At 51.1% G+C, this 22428-nt stretch overlaps 1 protein-coding gene across 11 annotated transcripts in view; it reads left to right on the top strand.

Moving 5' to 3' along the window:
• IQSEC2 (IQ motif and Sec7 domain 2) overlaps positions 1–22428 on the top strand; it is an 83593-nt gene that overhangs the window by 55695 nt on the left and 5470 nt on the right. For 5 of the 11 annotated variants that reach the window (XM_021079683.1, XM_021079684.1, XM_021079687.1 and 2 more), the window contains 11 exons: positions 5074–5335; positions 6206–6607; positions 9008–9903; positions 11609–11770; positions 12244–12366; positions 13928–14094; positions 17827–17966; positions 18990–19115; positions 21262–21361; positions 21580–21708; positions 21966–22127. In XM_021079683.1, coding sequence (XP_020935342.1) covers positions 5074–5335; positions 6206–6607; positions 9008–9903; positions 11609–11770; positions 12244–12366; positions 13928–14094; positions 17827–17966; positions 18990–19115; positions 21262–21361; positions 21580–21708; positions 21966–22127 — 2669 coding nt within the window. The remainder of the gene's footprint in view (positions 1–5073; positions 5336–6205; positions 6608–9007; positions 9904–11608; positions 11771–12243; positions 12367–13927; positions 14095–17826; positions 17967–18989; positions 19116–21261; positions 21362–21579; positions 21709–21965; positions 22128–22428) is intronic. The other 6 variants (XM_021079685.1, XM_021079686.1, XM_021079689.1 and 3 more) reach the window with 2 other exon arrangements.

Below are 22428 nucleotides of genomic sequence, written 5' to 3'. Positions count from 1 at the left end.
CCCTCATCTTATGGTATCCATAGCAACAGCCCCCATTCATTTCCATGGCAACTGCATCCTGATCCCATCCCCTGCTGGCTGCCTGGCTCCGGGCAGTGCCAATAAAGAGAAGGAGGGAGAGAGATCTCCCATTAGGAGCAGCAGCTGGGGTGGGCCAGTGCCCCTGCCAAGCGCAGGCCACCTTGAATCCCTACAGCCCATCCTGCCCCGCTTCTCCCCATCTTAGTGCCTTGGCTCACAAGGTCCCTCACTCCTCATCCCTACTTACCTCCTAGGCCAGGCCCCATTGAATAGCTCCCTGCTCCCCCCTACCCCGCAGGAAGCCTTCAAGGCAGCAGGGAAACTAGCACAGGCCCTGGGCTTTGAATCCGTGTTCTGCCACTTGCTAGCCCTGAGACCTCTGGCATCTCTTTTCCCCTCACTTCTCCTCACCTGCAAAAGCAGAATCCTAATCTTCACATTTGCCACGCAGTTAAAATAACGTGTGGAAAATGCCTGATGCAGGGAAGGTGCGCTTATAAGTGCGAGTTTATTTTTATTCTGCTCAGCGCCCCCCCGCCCCTCCCCCCCAGCAGGAGGGAGCTCTCTCCTGAGCACCCCCAGCACTTCTTCCGTTCCCCAGCCCTGAGAACTTGCAGCTTTATGCTGTGATTATTTGTGGAATGTGGTTTATTTCCCCCTCCACAGAGGATGCTCTCCAGTTTCCCTCACAGAATAGCCCAGCAGACGGTGCCCATGGGTGCTCGGGTGTGCATGCGCGAGTGTCAGTGTGCGTGTTTTCTTGGCTCCTGCTCTGGGCTAGAAGGAGTCCAGGGGAAGGTAGGTCTCCCTGGCTCTTTCTGAAGTCCAGGAATTCAATGAGGGAATTGTATTTTGAGCTCTACGCAGGTGAGAAACTGAGTTGCATAGAGGTAAAGGGATACGCCCAGGCTCACACAGCTGGTGCATGGCTGTCAGGACCTGAACCCAGGTCTGCACAACATGTTGCGTGTTGGGAGGGGGGAGAGGGAAGAGAGGTTTTCCATGTGGTCGGCATGTTCCTGAGTTGAGGGATTCCACAGCCCAGGTCCTATTTCTTCGGCCATGGGTGTGAGTCAGGAGCAATGCCCTCAAGTCTGACCTCCCTGCCACTCGTCCCTTTGCAGCCAAAACAGGGGGGAGAGCTCTTGAGAGGGAAATTGCCAACAAATAGAGAGCAGGGGGCAACACGGGGCCAGAAATGGGAAGAAGCCAGGAGATGTTAAGAGAAGACAGCCCGGGCCCAGGGTTTGCGTCCTGAATTTCTCCGTTAATAGCTGGGTGACCTTGAGCAAGTTTACATCACCTCGCAACCTCAGTGTCCTCATCTCTAAAATGGGGCTAAGGATGCCTGCCTCAGTAAGGGCACACCTGAGCTAAATACTGAAGGGTGAGCAGGAAGTAGCCAGGTTGGGGTAAAGGGGCAGAGGGTATATGAGGCAGAGATTGGGTCAGGAGAACTATTTGTGGCTATGGTAAGGAGTTGCAGGTTATCGTATGGATAATGATGCCTGTAAAACCTATGTTAGATCACATCCCTCCTCTGCTCATCTCAGTCAGAGCCAAAGCCAAAGTCTTTATCATGGGCTCAGTGATGCCCTTCAGGATTTGGCCCCCATCACCTCTCTGGTCTTATCTCCTGTCACTCCCTGCTTGTTCACTCCACTCCAGCTGTGCTGGCCTCCTGGCCGTTCCTCAAACAAGACCGGCACAGTTCTACCTCAGGACCTTTGCACTGGCTCTGCCCTCTGTCTGGACTGCTCTTGCCTCAGATAACCACGTAGCCTCACTCCCTCACTTCCATCGCGTCTCTGATTATATGCCATGTATTCAAAAAGCCCTTCCCTGACCACCCCATCACCCTGCTGTATATTCCTTCCTAGCACCTCTCTCTACCTGAAATGATAGTATATATTTATAGTCTCCTTCTCCCACCTCCCTGAGGGAAGAAAGCTTACGTGTCTTGCTCACGATTATATTTCCAGCACCTAGCACTGTGCCTGGCACGTATAAAATGCTCAGCTGTCGTTTGCTGAATGAGTTATGAGGAACTGTGGAAGAGTTTTTGCGGGGAAGCAAAACGATCAGATTTGTACTTTGGAAAGCTCTCTCTGGCCACAGGATGGAGAATGGACTGGGAAGAAGAGACTGAGGTCAAAGTTTAGGTGAGAGGGTTTACTAGCGCAACCTCCAGAGCTCATTCATTTATTTCTTCCCTCCAGAAGCTTTTATTGAGCAGCTACTCTGTTCCGGGCCTTGTGCTCGGTGCTAACTGGGAGACAACCAGATTCTCTTCCTGTCCTGGGATTCTGGGAGTCGTGAACACAAATAGCTGTCATGCTTTGCCAAAGCTAAACTGCTCCATAAAAAGAAGGACAGACATGTGCTGTGTGTGGGAGCCCTGAACAGGATCAGCAATCATTTTTGGCTGGAGGCGGGCTTCAGGAGGGCTTCTTAGTGGTGGTGTATGACCTGAATCTTGGGAACTAGGGTGTGGGGCGGGGGGTTTCTCAGATTGCAGATGGCAGCAGATGATAGGGACAGCATTCCAGGTGCAAAGTACTGTATGAGCAGCTTGGGAGGTGGAAAGTACAGGAGTGTTGGGGAGAAACAGGATTTGGGCCAGGCTGGAGGGAAGGGTGGATGGGGTGGGGGGCTGGCAGCCAATCCTGCAATAAATGGTTTAATGTTTAAGAGTCTGAGCTCTGGAATCAGAGTGCTTGGATTTGAATCCTGGCTCTGCCATTAATAGCTGTGTGACCATGGATATGTTACTAACCTCTCTGGGCCTCAGTTTCTTTTCTTTTCTTTTTTTTTTTTTTTGGTCTTTTTGCCATTTCTTGGGCCGCTCCCGCGCCATATGGAGGTTCCCAGGCTAGGGGTCCAATCGGAGCTGTAGCCGTCGGCCTACGCCAGAGCCACAGCAACGCGGGATCCGAGCCGCGTCTACGACCTACACCACAGCTCACGGCAATGCCAGATCGTTAACCCACTGAGCAAGGGCAGGGACCGAACCGCAACCTCATGGTTCCTCGTCGGATTCATTAACCACTGGGCCACGACAGGAACTCCAGGGCCTCAGTTTCTTGATGTGTAAAATGAAGATAAACAATACCTACCTTACAGAGTTGTTTTGAAGAGTAAACAAGTTATTAAATGTGAAGGGGTAAGAACAGTGCCTAAACGTGCGAAGTGCTCTCTAAGCACTAGCTGCTGTATCTTGGAGACGCCTCAAGACACCACAAGAAGGAATCTGGGCCGTTTCGTGTGGGCAGTGGGAGCCATGGATGGTTCATGAACGAAGGAGACAGTTGATCAGTCTGGAAGCCATGTGCTGGGGTGGGGGGAGAGGATTGAAAGTTTGGTGGGCGGGATCCTGTAGTCCCAAGGGGGGCACTGGGCTGGGTCTGACCCCCAAAGGGGGACTTCACAGCCCCAGAGACCCAGGAGGAGAGAGAAATTGGGGTGCAGGGCAGCCCCTCATTCTGTTTCTGTGCTGCTCCTGACGGTGTTGCAGATTAACACTGGGGAGGAGGGCAGTGAGTGGGAGCCCACACCACAGTGGAGCCAGCACCAGCGGGCTGCAGCCCAGGACCTAGTCATGGGTGTAGCCTCCACACCATACCCAACCCCCAGCCCAAAGTGCTCTTCCACCAGGCTGACAAGCCTGTTGTAGCTTAAGCTCCTGAAATGGTAGAGAGCTCCCCCCTACATCCACCCCAGCCCCCCCAACATCCTTCCAGCTACCCCCCCACTCTCCCCGCCCCTGTTCTGTGCCCTGGCCTCTGTCGGGGGAGTGGCCCTTTCACCCTTTCACCAGCCATGAGCCCCCTCACCACCGTGCCTGCCCAAACCCAGACCCTTCTCTGGACCCCAGGCACACCCATTCCCCCCACAATCCCTCCATGCCTCCCCTGCCTGTCCCCCGGCTCCCGATACCCCCCTCCAGTGTTCCCGGCTTTGTGGCTTCTCACCGCGCCTGCCTGCTGCCTGGCTCAGGGCGCCTGGGCTCTGTCGCCACCTGAGTTCCCTGGCAGCCTGGTTGCCATGGCACCGTGGGAGCAGGTCTGACAGAACAACAGCTCTGGATTACCAGGGCGGGCAAGACCCAGTGCCCAGCTCCTACCACTCTTCAGCCTCGAGACCCCTGGCCCCACCTCCCCCAGCTGAGCAAAGGAGGCCATGAGGAGAAAAAGGAAGTTGCCCCGCAGGGCAGCTCTTTACCTGTGAGGACGCTGGATGGGAGCTGCCTCCCACTGTCACTGAGCCCGTGCCCTGGCAGCTGGGGAACTCTGGGAACTGGCCAGGCCGCAAGTCCAGGCTGCTGAGGGCAGGGACGGGGCTGAAGGGGGCAGGGCTGGGCGGCACGGGAGAGCCTGGCTGTGCAGGATACAGGACTGGGCCTCAGGCCTGGGGACAGGGCTGATCTAGGATGGTGCTGGGGATCGGGCTGGGAGGGATGCACCTCTGGGGGACCAAGCTGTGAGCAGAAGAGGTCTGGGGGAGGGGTGGAGGTGTGAGGGAACTGGTCCATCAGGGGAGGGAGGCTTTGAGGGTGGAGCTGTTGGGGGCTGGGACCATTAGAAAAAGGGGCTTGAGGGACAGGACTGGGAGGAGACCCGTCTGAGGATAAGGCTGTGAGGGAACATGGCTATGAGGGGACCAGGCTGTAAGAAGACCTGGCCTGAGGGAAAGGCGTCTAAGAGAATGGAACTGTGAGGGGATGGGGTCTGTGAAGGGGGCGGGGAAAGAGGGCATTTGAGGATGGAGCTGTGAAGGGACAGGGCTGAACGGGAGAGGATAGGACTGTGAAGGCAAAGGGCCTCAAGGAAGGGGACCATGAGCACAGTGAGGAGTCAGCTTGGTGCGTGGGGGAGGGGGGGAAGCATGGTTAGGACTCCCCTCTTGCTTTTAAGTATTGGGGTCCCTGTGTCTGTGAGGAGGCTGGGGGAGGATGAGGTTGTGGGAGGGGATCTGGTCCACCCACTCTCAGTCTGGCCTAGCAGGCCTGTCTCCTCTTCCCACATCCTGGCTCATCTTATCTCATCCCCACAGTGTGGAGGGTGATGCCCCAGGCAGTGACCTGAGCACAGCGGTTGATAGTCCTGGGAGCCAACCCCCCTACCGGCTGAGCCAGCTGCCCCCCACCAGCAGCCACATGGGGGGCCCCCCTGCTGGGGTGGGCCTGCCCTGGGCTCAGCGGGCTCGCCTCCAGCCAGCCAGTGTTGCCCTGAGGAAACAGGAGGAGGAGGAGATAAAGCGCTCCAAGGCCCTGTCGGACAGCTATGAACTCTCCACGGACCTGCAGGACAAGAAGGTGCAGATGAGATGCTTCTGGCTGGGAGTGGGAGTGGGGTGTGATAGGACCAAGGGAGGGATTTGGGGACATGGCACTCGAAGGTGGCGGCGTCCAGGGAGGGACAGTGAGACTGGAACAGGAGAAGACTGGCTCCAGGACCCTTCACCCTCCTGGGGCCTCACTCCCCCATTCACCATCCATCCACTGAGCCTTGTATTCACGCTGCAAATATTGAGCTCCGTGCCGAGCACTGGAGATGTGGAGATGCATGAGACTTGGACCCAGTCCTCAAAAATCTCAGTCTCATGGGAGAAGCACACACCTAAGTTGACAATTTCAGAACAGCGTGTACCATATATCACATATATCCCACAAGATACTGTTTAGCCAAACTGGGGGACACAAAATATTATGTACAGAAAAAAAAATTGGGAAGACATTCCGAAATGGTAATTTGTAATTGCGCTTATGCCCAGGTGTTGGGACTTTAAATGAACAAATTTTCCTTCTTCCCTTCCTCCCTCTCTTCCTCCCTCCCTCCCTCCCTTCCTTCCTTCTTTCTCTCCCTCCCTTTCTCCCCCATCCTCTCTGTCTTCCTCCTTCTTCCTCCTTATATTCAATTTTTCTTCCTTCCTTTCCTTTTTTTTTTTTAAATACTGAACATCTACTCCTTGTCAATTAAAAAAAGAAAGGAAAGCCACACTCCAGTCCCGTGTGACACGTGCTGTCTGAGCTTTGAGTGAGAACACGACACTGAGCCCAGCCTGGCGCATGCAGGCAGCTGTTAGCAGTTAGCTGGGACTTGGGTGGTGGTGTGGTTGAGGCCCAGGGAGATGAGGCTGTGGTGAGTTTCTGACCTTGTCCCCCGCCTCTGCCCTCCCCTGCCAGGTGGAAATGCTGGAGAGGAAGTATGGGGGCTCCTTCCTGAGCCGCAGAGCCGCCAGGACCATCCAGACAGCCTTCCGCCAGTACCGCATGAACAAAAACTTTGAGAGGCTCCGCAGTTCAGCTTCAGAGAGCCGCATGTCCCGCCGTATCATCCTTTCCAACATGCGGATGCAGTTCTCCTTTGAGGAATACGAGAAAGCACAGAATCCCGCGTACTTCGAGGGCAAGCCTGCCTCGCTGGACGAGGGTGCCATGGCTGGTGCCCGGAGCCACCGGCTTGAACGGGGGCTCCCCTACGGAGGCTCCTGTGGAGGGGGCATCGATGGTGGGGGAAGCTCCGTTACCACATCTGGAGAGTTCTCTAATGACATCACAGAACTTGAGGACTCCTTCTCCAAACAGGTCAGCATCCCTGAAAGGGGCCTTGTCCTCCCCATCGCCGTGCTCTGGCAACTCCTACGCCTTTCCCCCATACTCTGCAAACCAAACAAGCTGCCCGACAAGCCTTTGATAATAACAAATAGCTACCATCTGAGTAGGGACTGTGAGGATGATGGGGAAGAGTTGGCGAGGGAAAAAAATGGTATCATATAAACAAGCAAGGTAAAAATCTGGGTGGATCGAACCCATCAGACCATCAATATTGTCACTCTTTGGAACATGAACCATTATCAGATTAAGGCCTAACAGGTGATGAGCTCCTACTCTGTGCCAGGTGCTGTATATGCTTCATAATGACCTGCGAGACGGGGGTCGTTTTCCTGGTTTTACCGATAAAAGTGTGGCCAGGAGAGCGTGGCCCTGAGAAGTGAAGTGCCTTTTCCAAACTGGATGGGAACTCAGCTCTGTCTGGTTCCAAAGCCCACCACCTTTCCCCTTTCACCACCTCTCACATACCTCTGGGGGAGACAGATGAACCAGCCGGGATCCTGGTTCTCAAGGATCACCCAAGCCAGTAGGACATAGCAGGCATATGCATACGACTGTCTCCTGAAAGAGTGTGCTCAGAGTCGTGAGAAGGAATCACATTTGGTACCGTGGGAACCCAGAGGAGGGAGAGGAAACTTTCTTCCCTCCTTTCAGACTTTGTGAAAACAGCATTGGAGCTGGGCTTGAACAGTTAAGAGCAAGTTAGAGGTAGTCAGGAGAGTGTGGCTTGCATGGGCATCACATCAGCAAAAGCAGGGAAGGGTGGGGATGTGACAGGCAGTGATAGTGGTGGGAGATTGTTCTAGCTTGGGGTGTGTTAGCATAGCTGATCAGGTACACATCCCAGTTCTGCTGTTTTCCGGCAGTGTGACCTTGGGCAAACTGATGAACCCCACTGAAACACGATCAATAGAATGGAGATAAGAAACCTTTTTAGAGCTGTTTGGAAGGGTCACTTCAGCTAGGTAGTAGTATATCTGAAAGCACCTAGTACATGGTAGCTGCTAAGTGCATGATAGTTTCCTTCCTGAATCCAAGGAGGTATTTGGCAAAAATTGTTGAATGAGTGAATTAATGAAGGAAACCTTATAAAAGAAGAAATCATTCTGCTCTAACCTCTGTGATCTGGCCCTGCCATCAGCCTGGGCATGCTTCCCTGGAGTGAGTGAAGGGGTTTGTGGGGCATGCGGGGGCAGGAAGAGGAAAAGAAAGAAGTATTAAAGGGAAGATCTAAATCACTCATCTATTCATTCATACAACACATTTAATTGAACATCTTTTCTGTGTCAAGAGATGTGTTGAGCTGAGCGCAAAAGAGAGAAACCTGGACTGGACCCATCCGTCAAGGGGGTAATGCAGGATTGGGCTCACAGTCTGGTGGAGACATCAGAGGAACCAGGCCTGGGCCCCACCATCAGCCTATTAGTTATCTACCGCTGCATAACGAATGACCCCCAAATTTAGTAGTTTAAAAATGAACGTAAAGACCGAACTTGAACCACAAAGATTTATTATCTCATATATAGTTTCTGAGGGCCAGGAATCTGAGAGCAGCTTGGCTGGTGGTTCTGGCTCAAGGTCTCTCACGAGGCTGCAATCAAGCAGTAGGGTGGGACTGTGGTCTCTGAAGACTTGATCGGGGCTGACTGGTCTGCTGCCAAGCTCACTCACTGTTGGCAGGAGGATTCAGGGCCTTACCACGTGGGCCTTTCTATAGGACTGCTCATGGTGTGGCTTCCTTCAGAGTGAGGGGTCTGAGAGGGAGCACAGCAATCGAGAGTGCTCAGGATGGAAGCTGCAGTCCTTCATCATCTAATCTCACCAGTGACATCCCATCACCTCTGCCAGATACCGTCAGTGCCACAGACCAACCTCGGGCCGGTGTGGTACATGAGGGTGCGAGTACTGGGAGGTGGGGATTATTAGGGGCCAGTTTGGAGGCTAGATACCAGTGGAAGGCAGAGTTACCAGCTGTGGTCCAGATTCTCAAGGCAAAATATTATGAATTTCCTAAGAGAGAACCAGACAGAGGACTCCAGGAGCCCAGGAGAAGCTGGGATTTGAGTTTACCCTGGTGAATGGCAGAGGCAGGGACGTGGATCAGGGAGGAGGTGGCATTTGGCTTGGGTCTCTATGGACATGAAGGAAGTATTGAGAGAAGGGAACTTGTGGGCTTTCCTTTCAGCTCCTGTGAGCTCACAGTGGCTCCCTGGGAGTTATTTTATATCCTGCAGAGAATCTGTGGAGGTGGGGGAGGGGAAGCCATCTTCTTGGCTGCCTCACCAGGAAGCTTTCCCCTTTTGCTTTGCCTCCCTCCCTCATTCCCACCCTTCCACCATCCCACCATCCCTCATCTTTCCTTCCTTTACACAGGTAAAGTCTCTGGCTGAATCCATTGACGAGGCCTTGAACTGCCACCCATCGGGGCCCATGTCTGAGGAGCCGGGGTCAGCCCAGCTGGAGAAGCGAGAATCGAAGGAACAGCAAGAGGACAGCTCAGCCACATCCTTCAGTGACCTTCCCCTCTACTTGGATGACCCAGTCCCCCCACCATCCCCTGAGCGACTGCCCAGCACAGAGCCCCCACCCCAGGGCCGGCCCGAATTCTGGGCCCCGGCCCCTCTCCCACCAGTTCCTCCGCCAGTGCCACCAGGGACCCGGGAAGATGGTAGCCGTGAGGAAGGCACTCGCAGGGGTCCTGGGTGCTTGGAATGCCGGGATTTCCGGCTGAGGGCTGCCCACCTTCCCCTGCTTACCATCGAGCCTCCTAGTGACAGCTCCGTGGACCTGAGTGACCGCTCAGATCGCGGCTCTGTCCACCGTCAGCTGGTGTACGAGGCTGATGGCTGCAGCCCCCATGGGACCCTGAAGCACAAGGGGCCACCAGGCAGGGCCCCGATCCCACACCGCCACTACCCAGCCCCGGAGGGCCCAGCCCCAGCCCCACCAGGGCCCCTGCCCCCAGCCCCCAACAGTGGCACTGGGCCCAGTGGTGTGGCTGGGGGTCGGAGGTTGGGGAAGTGTGAGGCAGCAGGCGAGAACTCTGATGGTGGAGATAACGAGAGCCTTGAGAGCTCCAGCAATTCCAACGAGACCATCAACTGCAGCTCTGGCTCCTCTTCGCGGGACAGCCTGAGGGAGCCTCCCGCCACCGGCCTGTGCAAGCAAACTTACCAGCGGGAGACCAGGCACAGCTGGGACTCCCCAGCCTTCAACAACGATGTGGTGCAGAGGCGGCACTACAGGATTGGCCTCAACCTCTTCAATAAGTACGTGCTCCCATTACTAGCCCCTAGCCCCTTCCTCCTCTCTGCTGTGGGCACTTTGACCCCTGGAGGCAGTGATCCTGCTGCCGCCATCCTCTCATCTTCTGAATGGTGTTTCTCTCCAGCAGCTCAGGGAAAAGGATTGGCCACAGGGTGGCAGGAGTAGAAAGCTTCCCCCCAACCCATGAGAGGTAGTTCTGGTCCTAGTACTGCTTCTGACTGGCTGTGTCACCTTGGGTGAGATGCTCCCCTCTCTGGGCCCTAGCTCACTGCCTATAGGATGGATTCTGAATCTTAGGTTGCCTACCTTCGCTTTTTGGTAGGGAGGTGATGTGGTGGTTAAAGAACCCTGCTCTGAGAAACAGGAGAACTTGGATCAGATTCACTGGGTACCCCTGGGCAAGGTGTGTTCCTTCCTTGGGTTTCAGTGTTTCTCTCTATTAACTCGCAGGATGTGGCTATTTGAGGTGCTGGGGGCAGGGTGCTGTGCTGGACTAGTCAGTGACCGGGACCAAGGTCTTTCTAGGTACCTAGTCCTATGCCAGGTGCTGCTTAGCAGTGGAATGGAAGTGTGACATTTGATTAGAAAATGAGGAGTTCCTGTTGTGGCTCAGTGGGTTAAGAACCCTACTAGTATCCATGTGGATGCGGGTTCGATCTCTGTCCTTGCTCAGGGGGTTAAAGATCTGGCATTGCCGCAAGCTTCGGCATAGGTCGCAGATGTTTGAATCTGGCATAGCTGTGGCATAGGCATAGGCCAGCAGCTGCAGCTCCAATTCGACTCCTAGCCTGGGAACTTTTTGCTAAAAAGGAAAAAAAAAAAGATTAGAAAATGAATGTCTTACATCTTTGTAGCCTGTTAGACACGGCCACCTATATTTAGGTCTCACAATAACTCAGCAAGGTGGGTAGTAGTGTCCTATTTTATAGAGAAGAAACTGAAGCTTGGAGAAGTTAAGAGAATTGTCCCCAAGTCACGCATGGTAAGTGACGGATCTGAGACTCTGATGGCACCAAAGTCTTCTAGATTCTAGCCTCATGGGCCCCTAAGGCTCTGGGGTTCAAATATGGGACCACTCAGACCTAGATATAGCCTAGTGGGAAGTAAGGAGCAGCATGTCCACAGACACACTCACAGAGGCCGGGTGATAACCTGTCTGGGTGGTATGTAAGATGCAGACAAAGCAATCTTTTCATGCTTTCCTACTCTGAGGGTCTGTGACTCAGAGAGAAGAGCTTAGCCTGGAGCTGAGTCCTTCTCCCAGGGGTCCTCTGTGCCTGCAGGGAATATCAAAGTTCCTGGCGTAGAGAAGACTCTCATTAGATCTTAATTTTCTTTCAAAGGCCATGACTGGACCCAAAATTAGTTCAAGGAATGGGACAGAGGGAGTTCCCATCGTGCTCAGCGGAAATGAATCTGACTGGTATCCATGAGGACGTGGGTTCGATGCCTGGCCTCACTTATTGGGCCGGGGATCTGGTGTTGCTTTGAGCTGTGGGTGTAGGTTGCAGACGCAGGTCGGATCCCGCGTTGCTGTGGCTCTGGTGTAGGCCAGCAGCTGTAGCTCCGATTCAACTTCTAGCCTGGGAACGTCCAGATGCCGCAGGTGTGGCCCTAAAAAGCAAGCAAACAAAAAACCGGAATGGGTCAGAGGGCAGAGTTCCAGGAGGACAGTAGTCATCTCATATGCCTCCCCTCTTTCTGCAGGAAGCCAGAGAAGGGTATCCAGTATCTGATCGAGCGGGGCTTCCTGTCAGACACACCAGTGGGAGTGGCTCACTTCATCCTGGAACGGAAAGGCCTGAGCCGGCAGATGATAGGGGAATTCCTAGGGAACCGGCAGAAGCAGTTCAACCGAGATGTGTTGGAGTGAGGACCCCAGGCTGGGGCAGGCTGGGCCAGGGGTTCCTGGAAAAAGAAGGCAGGAGGGAGGGAAGGGGCAGCCTGTCTTTGTTGCTCAGATAAACTTTGCAAAACAGGATGAATAGACCTTCCTGCTCCCATGTCCCTCTGCCCTAAAGAGATCTGATCTCTCTTGACTCTAGTCCTAAAGTCTTCCGGGTAGCCCCAGGCAAGGCATACTTGTCCGACAGCCTGCTTTGAACCTCAGTTTTCCCATCCCTGATATGAATGGGTTAATGGAACAGACCCTTAGTAACCATGTGTCTGGCCTGGATTTTCTGGGATGGATGCCATTGCAAACGTTCCATCTTCATAAGTACCAAGCAAGTCCAGATTTGGAGGTCTCTCAGTGGAGATATTTGTTCATTGGAGAAGATCAGGGTGGGTCAGAGGTTTTCTGTAGGGGAATTGAGTGTCACACCACCTTCTTTGGTCCTCAGCTGTGTGGTGGATGAGATGGACTTCTCCTCCATGGATTTGGATGATGCACTCCGGAAGTTCCAGTCCCATATCCGGGTTCAAGGCGAGGCCCAGAAAGTGGAGCGACTCATCGAAGCCTTCAGGTGTGCCTGCTACCCCATCCTGCAGCTGCCCTTCCTTACTTTGGGGGGCAGTATAGGATGTGTTTACAAGTCACCTCTCTGGGCCTCGTACTTGCCTCACCAGAAAATGGAAATTAGAAATCCCATCTTGGGAGTTCCCGTTGTGGCACAATGGAAACAAATCTGACTAGTATCCATGAGGATGCGGGTTCAATCCCTGGCCTCGCTCAGTGGGTTGGGATCTGGCTTTGCAGTGAGCTGTGGTGTAGGTCACAGATGCAGCTCAGGTCCCGTGTTGCTGTGGCTGTGGTGTAGGCCAGCAGCCATAGCTCCAATTTGACCCCTAGCCTGGGAACTCCCAAATGCCGTGGTATGGCTCTAAAAAGCGAAAAAGAAAGAAAGAAAGAAAGAAAGAAAGAAAGAAAGAAAGAAAGAAAGAAAGAAAGAAAGAAAGAAAGAAAAGAAAGAATAGAAAAGAAAGATTGATTCTATCTTGCAATAGGATCAGAGACAATGTGCCTAAAGTATCCAGCTCATGGAGTTTTTGTCATGGCTCAGCAGAGACGAATCTGACTAGCATCCATGAGGACGCAGGTTCAATCCCCAGCCTTGCTCAGTGGGTTAAGGATCCAGCATTGCCATGAGCCGTGGTGTAGGTCGAAGATGCGGCTCAGATCTGGCATAGCTGTGGCTGTGGTGTGGGCCAGCAGCTGTAGCTCCGATTCAACCCCTGGTCTGGGAACCTCCATATGCCATGGGTGTGGCTCTAAAAAAAAGAACAAATAAAGTATCCAGCTTGGCATCTGGAACGTGGGCATCCAATTAAGTGATGACAACATGAGCAACAACTAATGTTTGCTGAGCACTCACCAGGTATAGGGTACTGAGCTGGACACTTTACATGATTATTTTACCGAATGCTCACAACGGCCTGGTGAGGTAGGTGCTTATATTATTACTCCCATTTTGCAGATGAGAAATTGGAAGTTTAGAGAACTTAAGTAACTTGCCCAGGGTCATACCAGGATTTGAACACAAGTGTGTCTGACTCTATGACCTGTGCCCTTAACTATTATCCTCCTCTTTGACTGCTTCAGGGATTGGGCATTTCAGACCTGTGTATAAATCCTGGCTCCACCACTTTGGGTGTTTTTAGAGGAGAAGCAGAAGTTACTGAGAACTTGTTTCCCAACATGGGGGAAGGATTCGCTTTGTAGTCAGAAAGATCTAGATTTTCATCCTGGTTTCACCACTTAGCAGCTCTATTACCTTGGGTGAGTTACCTTACCACTTTGGGCCTCAGTCACTTCACCTGTAAAATGGGGCTGCTAATAGTCACCTTGCAGGACTGTGATAGGATCACATGAGGCAATGTCCATAAACCCCCTGGCAAAGCTCCGTGAAAGGTAGCCGTTGTTATTTATACCTGCTAGTCTTGAGGAAACTCTGAAGACAGAGGACAGACCCAAAGGGTTTGGGGGTGTGTCTCAGAGGAGAGAGTTGGTGGTGTCAGGTGGGAGGATGGTGGGTAGGTGGAGATTACTGGTGCCTGACTGTGGTCCTGACCCTTCTTGCCCTGCAGCCAGCGGTACTGTGTGTGTAACCCAGCCCTCGTGCGCCAGTTCCGGAATCCAGACACCATTTTCATCCTTGCTTTTGCCATCATCCTCCTCAATACTGACATGTACAGTCCCAGCGTCAAGGCTGAACGCAAGATGAAACTAGATGACTTCATCAAGAACCTGAGAGGTGACCCTAGACCTCCCCATCACCTTTTCCTCTTTCGCCTGGGAAGGGCAAGTGGGCTGGGTAGTGGGAGTGGGGAAGGATGAGGGAGATCACATCTGCTCCCTGGAAATTTTTTTTTAAATTTATTATTATTGATTTACAACATCCTGTCAATTTCTGCTATATAGCAAAGTGACCCAGTCATACATATATATATATATATATATATATATATACACACACATCATGGTCTATCCCAAAAGACTGGATATAGTTCCGTCATTGCTTATCTATTCTAAATATAATAGTTTGCACCTACTAACCCCACACTCCCAGCCCACCCCACTCCCTCCCTTCTCCCCCTTGCCAACCATAAGTCTGTTCTCTGTGAGTCTGTTTCTTTCCCTCTTTCTTTCTTTTTTGGCTGCCCTGTGGCATATGGAGTTCTTGGACCCGCAATCAGATCCAAGCCACAGTTGCAACCTAAGCCACAGCTGCAACAACACTGGATCTTTAACCCACTGTGCTGGGCCAGGGATCAAGCCTGTGTCCCAGGGCTCCCAAGACACTGTCGATCCCGTTGCACCATAGAGGGAACTCCCTGTTTCTATTTTGTAGATAGTTTCATCTGTGCCATATTTTAGATTCCACATATAAGTGCTCTCATATGGTATTTGCCTTTATCTTTCTGTCTTACTTCATTTAGTATGAGAATCTCTAGTTCCATCCATGTTGTGGCAAATGGTATTATTTTGTTAATTTTTTATGGCTGAGTAGTATTCCATCATATATATATACCACATCTTCTTAATCCATTCATCTCTCAATGTGCTTGCTGGAAATTAACCTCACTTTCTGCCAAGGCTGGATAGTCCTACAGCAGTCACTTGCTAATTCACTTGAATAGTCATTTGTCCATTCACTCATTCCCTTACTGAATATTGACTGTGCAACACCCGAATAGGAGCTAAAAGCCCTGGCTCTCATAGAACTTACACTAATTCACTCAGTTACTCATCATTCCCTCTCTCCCTCCCTTCATTTATGCCCATAAAGACTCATTTAATTATTTTAGACACCCTTTTCTCCAGTTGTGCATTCATTTATTCACTCCACCAACCAGCCATCCAGGTAGCTGACACTGAGTGCCTCATGTGTGCCCGTCCCTGTGACGGGTGCCGAGGACCACGGAGGGGCATCTGCTGCAGTCTCTGCCCCAAGAGGGCTCCTGGTTTGTGGGAGAGACTGTCTAATAGTACAAGATAACCCAGCACAGACAGGAAGCAAATTGTGATGTCAGGTAGGCCAAAAGTACAGTCAGAGCTCAGAGAAGGGGGCGCCCACCTCCAACATGCTTCCTTGAGGAACCGGTATTTTCATTTTAAGGTGGGTCTTGAAAGCACAGATAATGTGACTGAATGGTGATAGAGGAGGCTTACTTAGCAGTGAGAATAACAAAGGCATAGAGGTAGGAAAGCGTAAAGTTGTTTGGGGAACAGTCCAGAGTGGGTGGACAATCCAGATGGGAAGGTCAGTTGAAACCAGCATCTGAGGGCCTTGAGTGCCAGATGAAAGATGTTGCTTTAACCTTTTTTCTCAGTTTATTGTATTGATGTCAAGCCCTGCCTCTCATCAAAGAGCAGCCTACTAAAAAATAGCACAGATGTTAGAATTACTTATTTATTTAGTCGTTTTAGGGTGGCACCTATGGCATATGGAAGTTCTCAGGCTAGGGGTCAAATTGGAGCTGCAGCTGCTGACCTATACCACAACCACAGCAATGCCAGACCTGAGCCATGTCTGCGACTTACACCATAGCCCACGGCAAGGCCGGATCATTTAACCTGCTGAGTAAGGCCAGGGATCGAACTCACGTTCTCATGGATGCTAGTCGGTTTGTTACTGCTGAGCCACATCGGGAACTCCTCGAATTATTTAAACCAAAATGAAAGGCGGAAGTATAATTGAAGAAAAACAAACAGACAAGGCAAATTTGCTGACTGTTGGGGTTTGCATGATTGGGCTATAAGCTCTCTGGCAGCTGAGGTGGAAAGGCTGTTCCTTTAGCACCTGGTGTCCAAGGAGGAGGCATGGCATTTCCAAAGGAGAAAACATTTTCTCTAGCAGAAGGTTAGAGAGAAGAGTGAGTGGGTTTCACTCAGCAGACACTCAGGAGTGGAGAGGGAGTTAAACAGATCAGAGGCCATCTGGAGCTCTCTTTCAGAATCCTGCCATTAGTCATACATTTGTTCATTCATTCATTTTATCCATTCTCCCTTCCCCTCCTCGTTTCTGTGTTTGTATGTGTGTATACATATTATTTATATACACACACATACATATACATATTTTATATGTATGTATGTATATCTTCCCCCCTCCAATTATTAAATAAATAAGCAAACAAGTGAAATAAAAACCTGCTCATTCCAAAAATTTTAGAAATATAAAAAATATAAAAAATTATTTAGGAGTTCCCGTTGTGGCCCAGTGGTAATGAATCTGGCTAGTATCCCTGGGAATGTGAGTTCACGCTGCTGCTTGGATTCAGTCCTTGGCCTGGGAACTTCCCATATGCCTTGGGTGCATCTATTTAAGAAAAAAAAATAGAAAAAATTTAACCATCCAGGAGTTCCCGTTGTGGCTCAGCAGATTAAGAACCTGACATAGTGTCCATGAGGATGTAGGTTCAATCCCTGGCCTTGTTCACTAAGTTAAACATCTGGCATTGTTGCAAACTGCAGTGTAGGTCACATCTGCGGCTCAGATACCGTGTTGTTGTGGCTGTGGCTGTGGCCGGCAGCTGCAGCTATGATTCAACCCCTGGTCTGGGAACTTCTTATGCAGCAGGTGCAGCCCTAAAAAGAAAAGAAAAAAAGTAATAAAATAAAAAATTTAACTATCCTAAATCCTGCCTCTTAGAGGCAGCCATGGTGGATATTTTGGTGTATTCTAGCCTTTTTTCCTGTTCATATGTAACTTTTTATTCAGTTAAGATTATGCTGTCCATGAAATTTATTATCCTATTCTCTTCATTTACTTTGCGACAGGAATTTTTTCATGATTTTTTCGGTAAACATCAAATCTTTAATAGCTGTAAATTATTACTTAAGTATTCCTGTGCTGTTAGAACTTGGGTCGTTTCAAATTTTTCCCATAAGTGCATTTGTACATATATCTTTGCGCATATTTCTGAATAATTCCATAGGGTGAATTCCTTGAAGAGGAATCACTGAATATTTAGGCTTGCCAAACTACCTTCCAAAATATTTATGTTAATATATATATGCCCACTTCCCTGAACTCTTACTAACACTGGATATTATCATTTAACGTTATTTTTACTAGTTAGAAAGGCCAAAAAAAAAAAAAAAGTCTGATTGTTTCCATCACAGTGTGCTTTAAGTTGTTTAGGCAAAATTCCCACCCAGGAGTTCCTGCTGTGGCACAGTGGGTTAAGAATCCAACTACAGTGGCTCGGGTCACTGCAGAGGCACACGTTCGAATCCCCAGCCAGGCACAGTGGGTTAAAGGATCTGGTATTGCCTCAGCTATAGCATAGGTCACAGCTGTGGATCAGATTCAATCCAGTCCCTCACCCGGGAACCTCCATATGCCACAGGTGCAGCTGTTAAAAAAAAAAAAAATCCCCATCCTGGGGTAGAAAGCAACTGGATGTGGGGTGTTGTGGAGAATCCCTGCCACCCCTCCCCACTTTTATGCTCTGTATTCCTGTGTATGCCCTCCACCCAGGGGTTGACAATGGTGAAGACATCCCCCGAGACCTGCTGGTAGGCATTTACCAGCGCATCCAGGGGCGTGAACTACGCACCAACGATGACCACGTGTCCCAGGTGCAGGCTGTGGAGCGCATGATTGTGGGCAAGAAACCGGTAAGTGCCTTTGGGAGGCTGCAGAGGGGACAGGGTTTGGGTGGGGGATCTGTGCCCTTCTCTGAGTCCCAGGCTCCCCTCAACTGCCAAATGGAGTGGGTGGTGATGCATTCCTCAGGGGTGTGGAGGGTCAGATGGGGTGAGATGCTTTATGGGGATACATCTAGCACCTTGCAGGGCATATTGCGGGTGCTATATAAATATTAGCATTCTTCTCACCTCTAGTTTTGCTTGTCCATTCAAGTGAGCATCCAAGATAATAGTTCACGGATGGCCAAAGCCAAGAACGCACTCTAATCTTTCTAATCAACAAACATTTATGGATGCCTTTTCACTGAGCCCAGCATTTCACTTGGCAGTGGTGACACAGATATGAATCTGATGTGGTCTCTGGCCTTAGAAGTACTCACGGACCGGGTGGGGAAGTGTCAGACAAAGACACAATATCTTTGCCTTAGGAGTTCCCTTGTGGCTCAGTGGGTTAAGAACCTGACTAGTATCCATGAGGATGCAGGTTTCAATCCCTGGCCTCACTCTTTGGGTTAAGGATCTGGTGTTACTGCAAGCTGTGATGTTGGTCGCAGACACAGCTCAGATCTGGCGTTACTGCGGCTGTGGTATAGGTTTCAGCTGCAGCTCAGATTCCACCCCTACCCTGGGAGCTTCCACATACCACAGGTGCAGCCCTAAAAAGAAAAAAACAAAAAACCTTTGCCTTAGAGTTAGGTTAGTTTAGGGGAGAGGTCATTTTCATTCTCCCTGGGCTGATCAGGAATGGCTTCTTGGAAGAGAGAACCCTGGAAGTGAGATTTGGAGGAGGGGTAGAGTGTGGCCATACAGAGCTCAGAGAGAAAGGCATTCCAGACAGAGAGAGAGCCGCAGGGACAAAGATAAGCCTAGGCTCCTTGTCACGGAGTGACAGTGATATGGACCAGAGGTGAACTTCCTCTTGCAGTGAATGTTAAGATGCCTAAAGCTGGTGGGCTGGCCTTGCTGATACCTTATTTCTTCATGCCTGTCCAGGTCCTGTCTCTTCCTCACCGCCGACTGGTTTGCTGCTGCCAGCTCTATGAGGTGCCAGATCCAAACCGCCCTCAGAGGCTGGGGTTGCATCAGCGGGAGGTCTTCCTCTTCAACGATCTCCTTGTGGTATGAGCACTGAGGGGAGGAGAAGGAGGGAAAGTGATGAGCTTGACCTAGGGTCTGGGGTGAACCATGTTAACACTGGTAGGTGGAGGCGTGGCGGGTAAGGAGCCCTGCCATGTCATCTGGGTGCCTCTGCCCCTCCTTTCCTTCGCCACTTGGAGGACCCGTTTGGAAGTAGTGACAGCCACACGGGGGCAGAAAATGTGAGGACCAGGGCTGATGACTGGCTTACAATCTGGGAAATGGGAGAAAATGTCCCTGAGCATCTCAGTAGCCCCGAGGGTTGGCTGGAGGAAGGTAAACCTGTATCCTGGGGTCCGTCTGAAACCTGCTGGTGGTCAGGATGCTTGAAGTGATTCTTAAAACCGAGCTTATCACCAGGGTAGATGTGTCTTTTAGAGCTGGGACTCTTAGGAGTCTGCAAGTGATAAGTGAAGTTTGGGGGTCTTCTGTTCAGCCTCTTTCCCAAGGCAGGAGCCAGCTTCCTCTGCTTGCACAAGTGCAGGCACAGAAGGCTGCCTTCCTCCAAGGCAGCCAGTTTCCTGTTGGGACAGCTCTGACTGCTAGAATCTGTCTCCCAATGGTTTTCCTCCAATAACCTTCACTCAGCTGCCCTTGGGATCACCGAGACCAACTGTTCTCCCTCTGCTCTGAGACAGCTCCTGAGGGGTTTAAGGACAGTGACCTATCCTCCCTTCATCTTCTCTCCCTTTTTTTTTTTTTTTTTTTTTTTTTTTTTTTTTTTTTTTTTGCTTTTTAGGGCCACACCTGCAGCATATGGAAGTTCCCAGGCTAGGGGCTGAATGGGAGCCATAGCCGCTGGCTTACCCCCATCAGCCACAGTATCACTGGATCTAAGCCGCATCTGTGACCTACATCGCAGCTCATGGCAACGCCGGATCCTTAACCCACTGAGTGAGGCCAGGGATCGAATCCACGTCCTCATGGATACTAGTCGGGTTCATTACTGCTAAGCTACCATGGGAACTCCTTGGTCTTCTCTCCTTTAGAGCAGGTCTCTCAACCTTGGTACTGTTGACATTTGGGGCAGATAATACTTTGTTGTGGGAGCTGTCCTGTGCATTGGGGCAGGTGTAGCAGCATCCCTGGTCTTTACTTACTAGATAGCAGTAGCGCTCCTTCAACTAAAAACGTCTCCAGACATTGTTGAATGTCCCCTGGGTGGGGGGCAAAGTCACCCCTTGTTGAGAATTGCTGCTTTAGATGAAGCCCCTCCAATGCCCTGAGCCTTAATTTCCTTTTCTGTGGGGAAGACCTAATCCCTATCTCGGGGTTGTCAAGGGGATGAAATAAGAGGTCAGAGGTGGACTAGCCTAACCCAGAGGAGGACCTGGCCCACACAGGTGCTGAGTGAATGTTTCACCATCCATTGTGCGCTGACACCTATGGGTGTCCATCCCTGTGCTAGGCTCTGGGTTCACAGAGATGAGGGAGACTTGGCCCTCGTTCTGGGGAGCCCACAGTCCAAAGGGCTAAAAAGATGCTTCACCTGTGTACTGTAAGCATCCTGAGATGGGATAATGTACTTTGAAACAACACTTGCAGATGGTCTGAAGTGTTTATAACCCATGTTAGCTGAATCTGGAGTACCCGAGTACTTGAGAAAGACCTTGGGTTATTGAGAAGACTCGTTAACTCTATACATTGGTTTATTGGAGATTGCTGATGTGCGATGGGTCTGGTTGAGGTGGGCGAAATGCGTGAAAACTAGATTCCCCTGGGCACCGCCAGTCCAGCAATCACACACTCAGAGCGCTCTCCTAAAGCCTCATGGTGAAAGACACTGAACCAGCACTCTGGAAGCTCAGAGAATGGGGTGGGGTGGGAGAGGATGTCTATGTGACATGTTAGAACAGGCTTCCTAGAGGGAGCAGCATTAAGTTAGTTCCTGTTAAAAATCCTAAGTGCCTGTTGTGCATCATCATTATATCAGGAACTTGCATTTTTCTCCCGTCTCTCCTGTTCTGCTCTGCAAGCTTCATTTCTCCCCAACTTGTGGGTATGTGTGTTTGTGCGTACATGTCTGTTCATGGTGGTGGGAGGGGAGGACAGCTACAAGAAATAGGTGCCATGTGGAAATTCCCCACCCCAAACCCTGCCTCTTGTCTTTTTCCCACCCCTGCCAAAGGTCACCAAAATTTTCCAGAAGAAGAAGATCTTGGTGACGTACAGCTTCCGTCAGTCCTTTCCTCTCGTGGAAATGCACATGCAGCTCTTCCAGAATTCATGTGAGTCCCTTTTTGGATCCCAGCATCCCAACAGTCTTTGCCTTGCCCCCACCCCCACCCCCACCCCACCCCCGCGCCCCATGCTCATCCTTCCTCCACACCAACCTCTCCTTCTTGGACTCCTTTATAACTGGGCTAAGGTCTCCAAAGCACCTACTTGGTCCCGGGATGCAAGGCAGGCCAGGGTGGAGTATGACTTGGGTCTCTGCCCTGGGAAGCTCATGGTCTGGCAGAGAACCTCAGCACGTACGTTTTCTGGTGGGCCGGAGAGATGGTGATCCCGCGGCGCATTGAAGGACTGAGCCAGAGGAGCTTTGATGGGTGGCCTTCTGGGCAGCAGAAGCAATGTGAGTAGAGGCAGAGGTGTGAAGGAAGGGGTTCCAGAGAGCAGCAAGAGTTCAGTCTACCTTTACACCTGGGGTGTAAGGGAGTACCAGGGCCATGACTCCCAAGAGTTTGGGGGCTTTGGAGCAAAGCGGAGCTGCTGCTGCTGCTCATGCAGAGAAGAGGCTGGATCAGAATTGGACATGAGAAAAATTATTTCACGTATGAGCCACTTTGCTTCACTTCTGACAGAGGTACCTCACCTCCCCCTTCCACACAGATTACCAGTTTGGGATCAAGTTGCTGTCTGCGGTACCCGGCGGGGAGCGCAAAGTCCTCATCATCTTCAATGCCCCCAGCCTCCAGGACCGGCTGCGCTTCACATCTGACCTGCGCGAGTCCATTGCTGAGGTGCAAGAGATGGAGAAATACCGGGTGGAGTGTGAGTAGCCCAGCCACGTCTCCTTCCTCGTTGCCTGAGACCATGCCTTGCAGACACTGGGAATCTTGTCCTTTGTAAAGCTCAGAGTTGAGGGTTAGCTTGTCCAACCTTCCTACCCTCATTCCAGGAATGCTTCAGCCTCTGCTTGAATACCTGGAGTGGTGAGGGGCTCATTACCTCTCAACCTCAAATTATTATTCCAAGCCCTCATTTTGAGCCAACTCTTCCTTCTATTGAAAGGCAGCAGGGAGAAGAATCAGGGTATTGGAGGTAGGAGTTGTGGTTTCAGATCCCAGGTATG

This window comes from Sus scrofa, chromosome X (assembly GCF_000003025.6).
Source record: "Sus scrofa isolate TJ Tabasco breed Duroc chromosome X, Sscrofa11.1, whole genome shotgun sequence".
Classification (NCBI taxonomy): Eukaryota; Metazoa; Chordata; class Mammalia; order Artiodactyla; family Suidae; genus Sus; species Sus scrofa.
The sequence above is the reverse complement of the archived record's forward strand: the minus strand, read 5'-3'. Positions and strand labels throughout refer to the sequence as shown.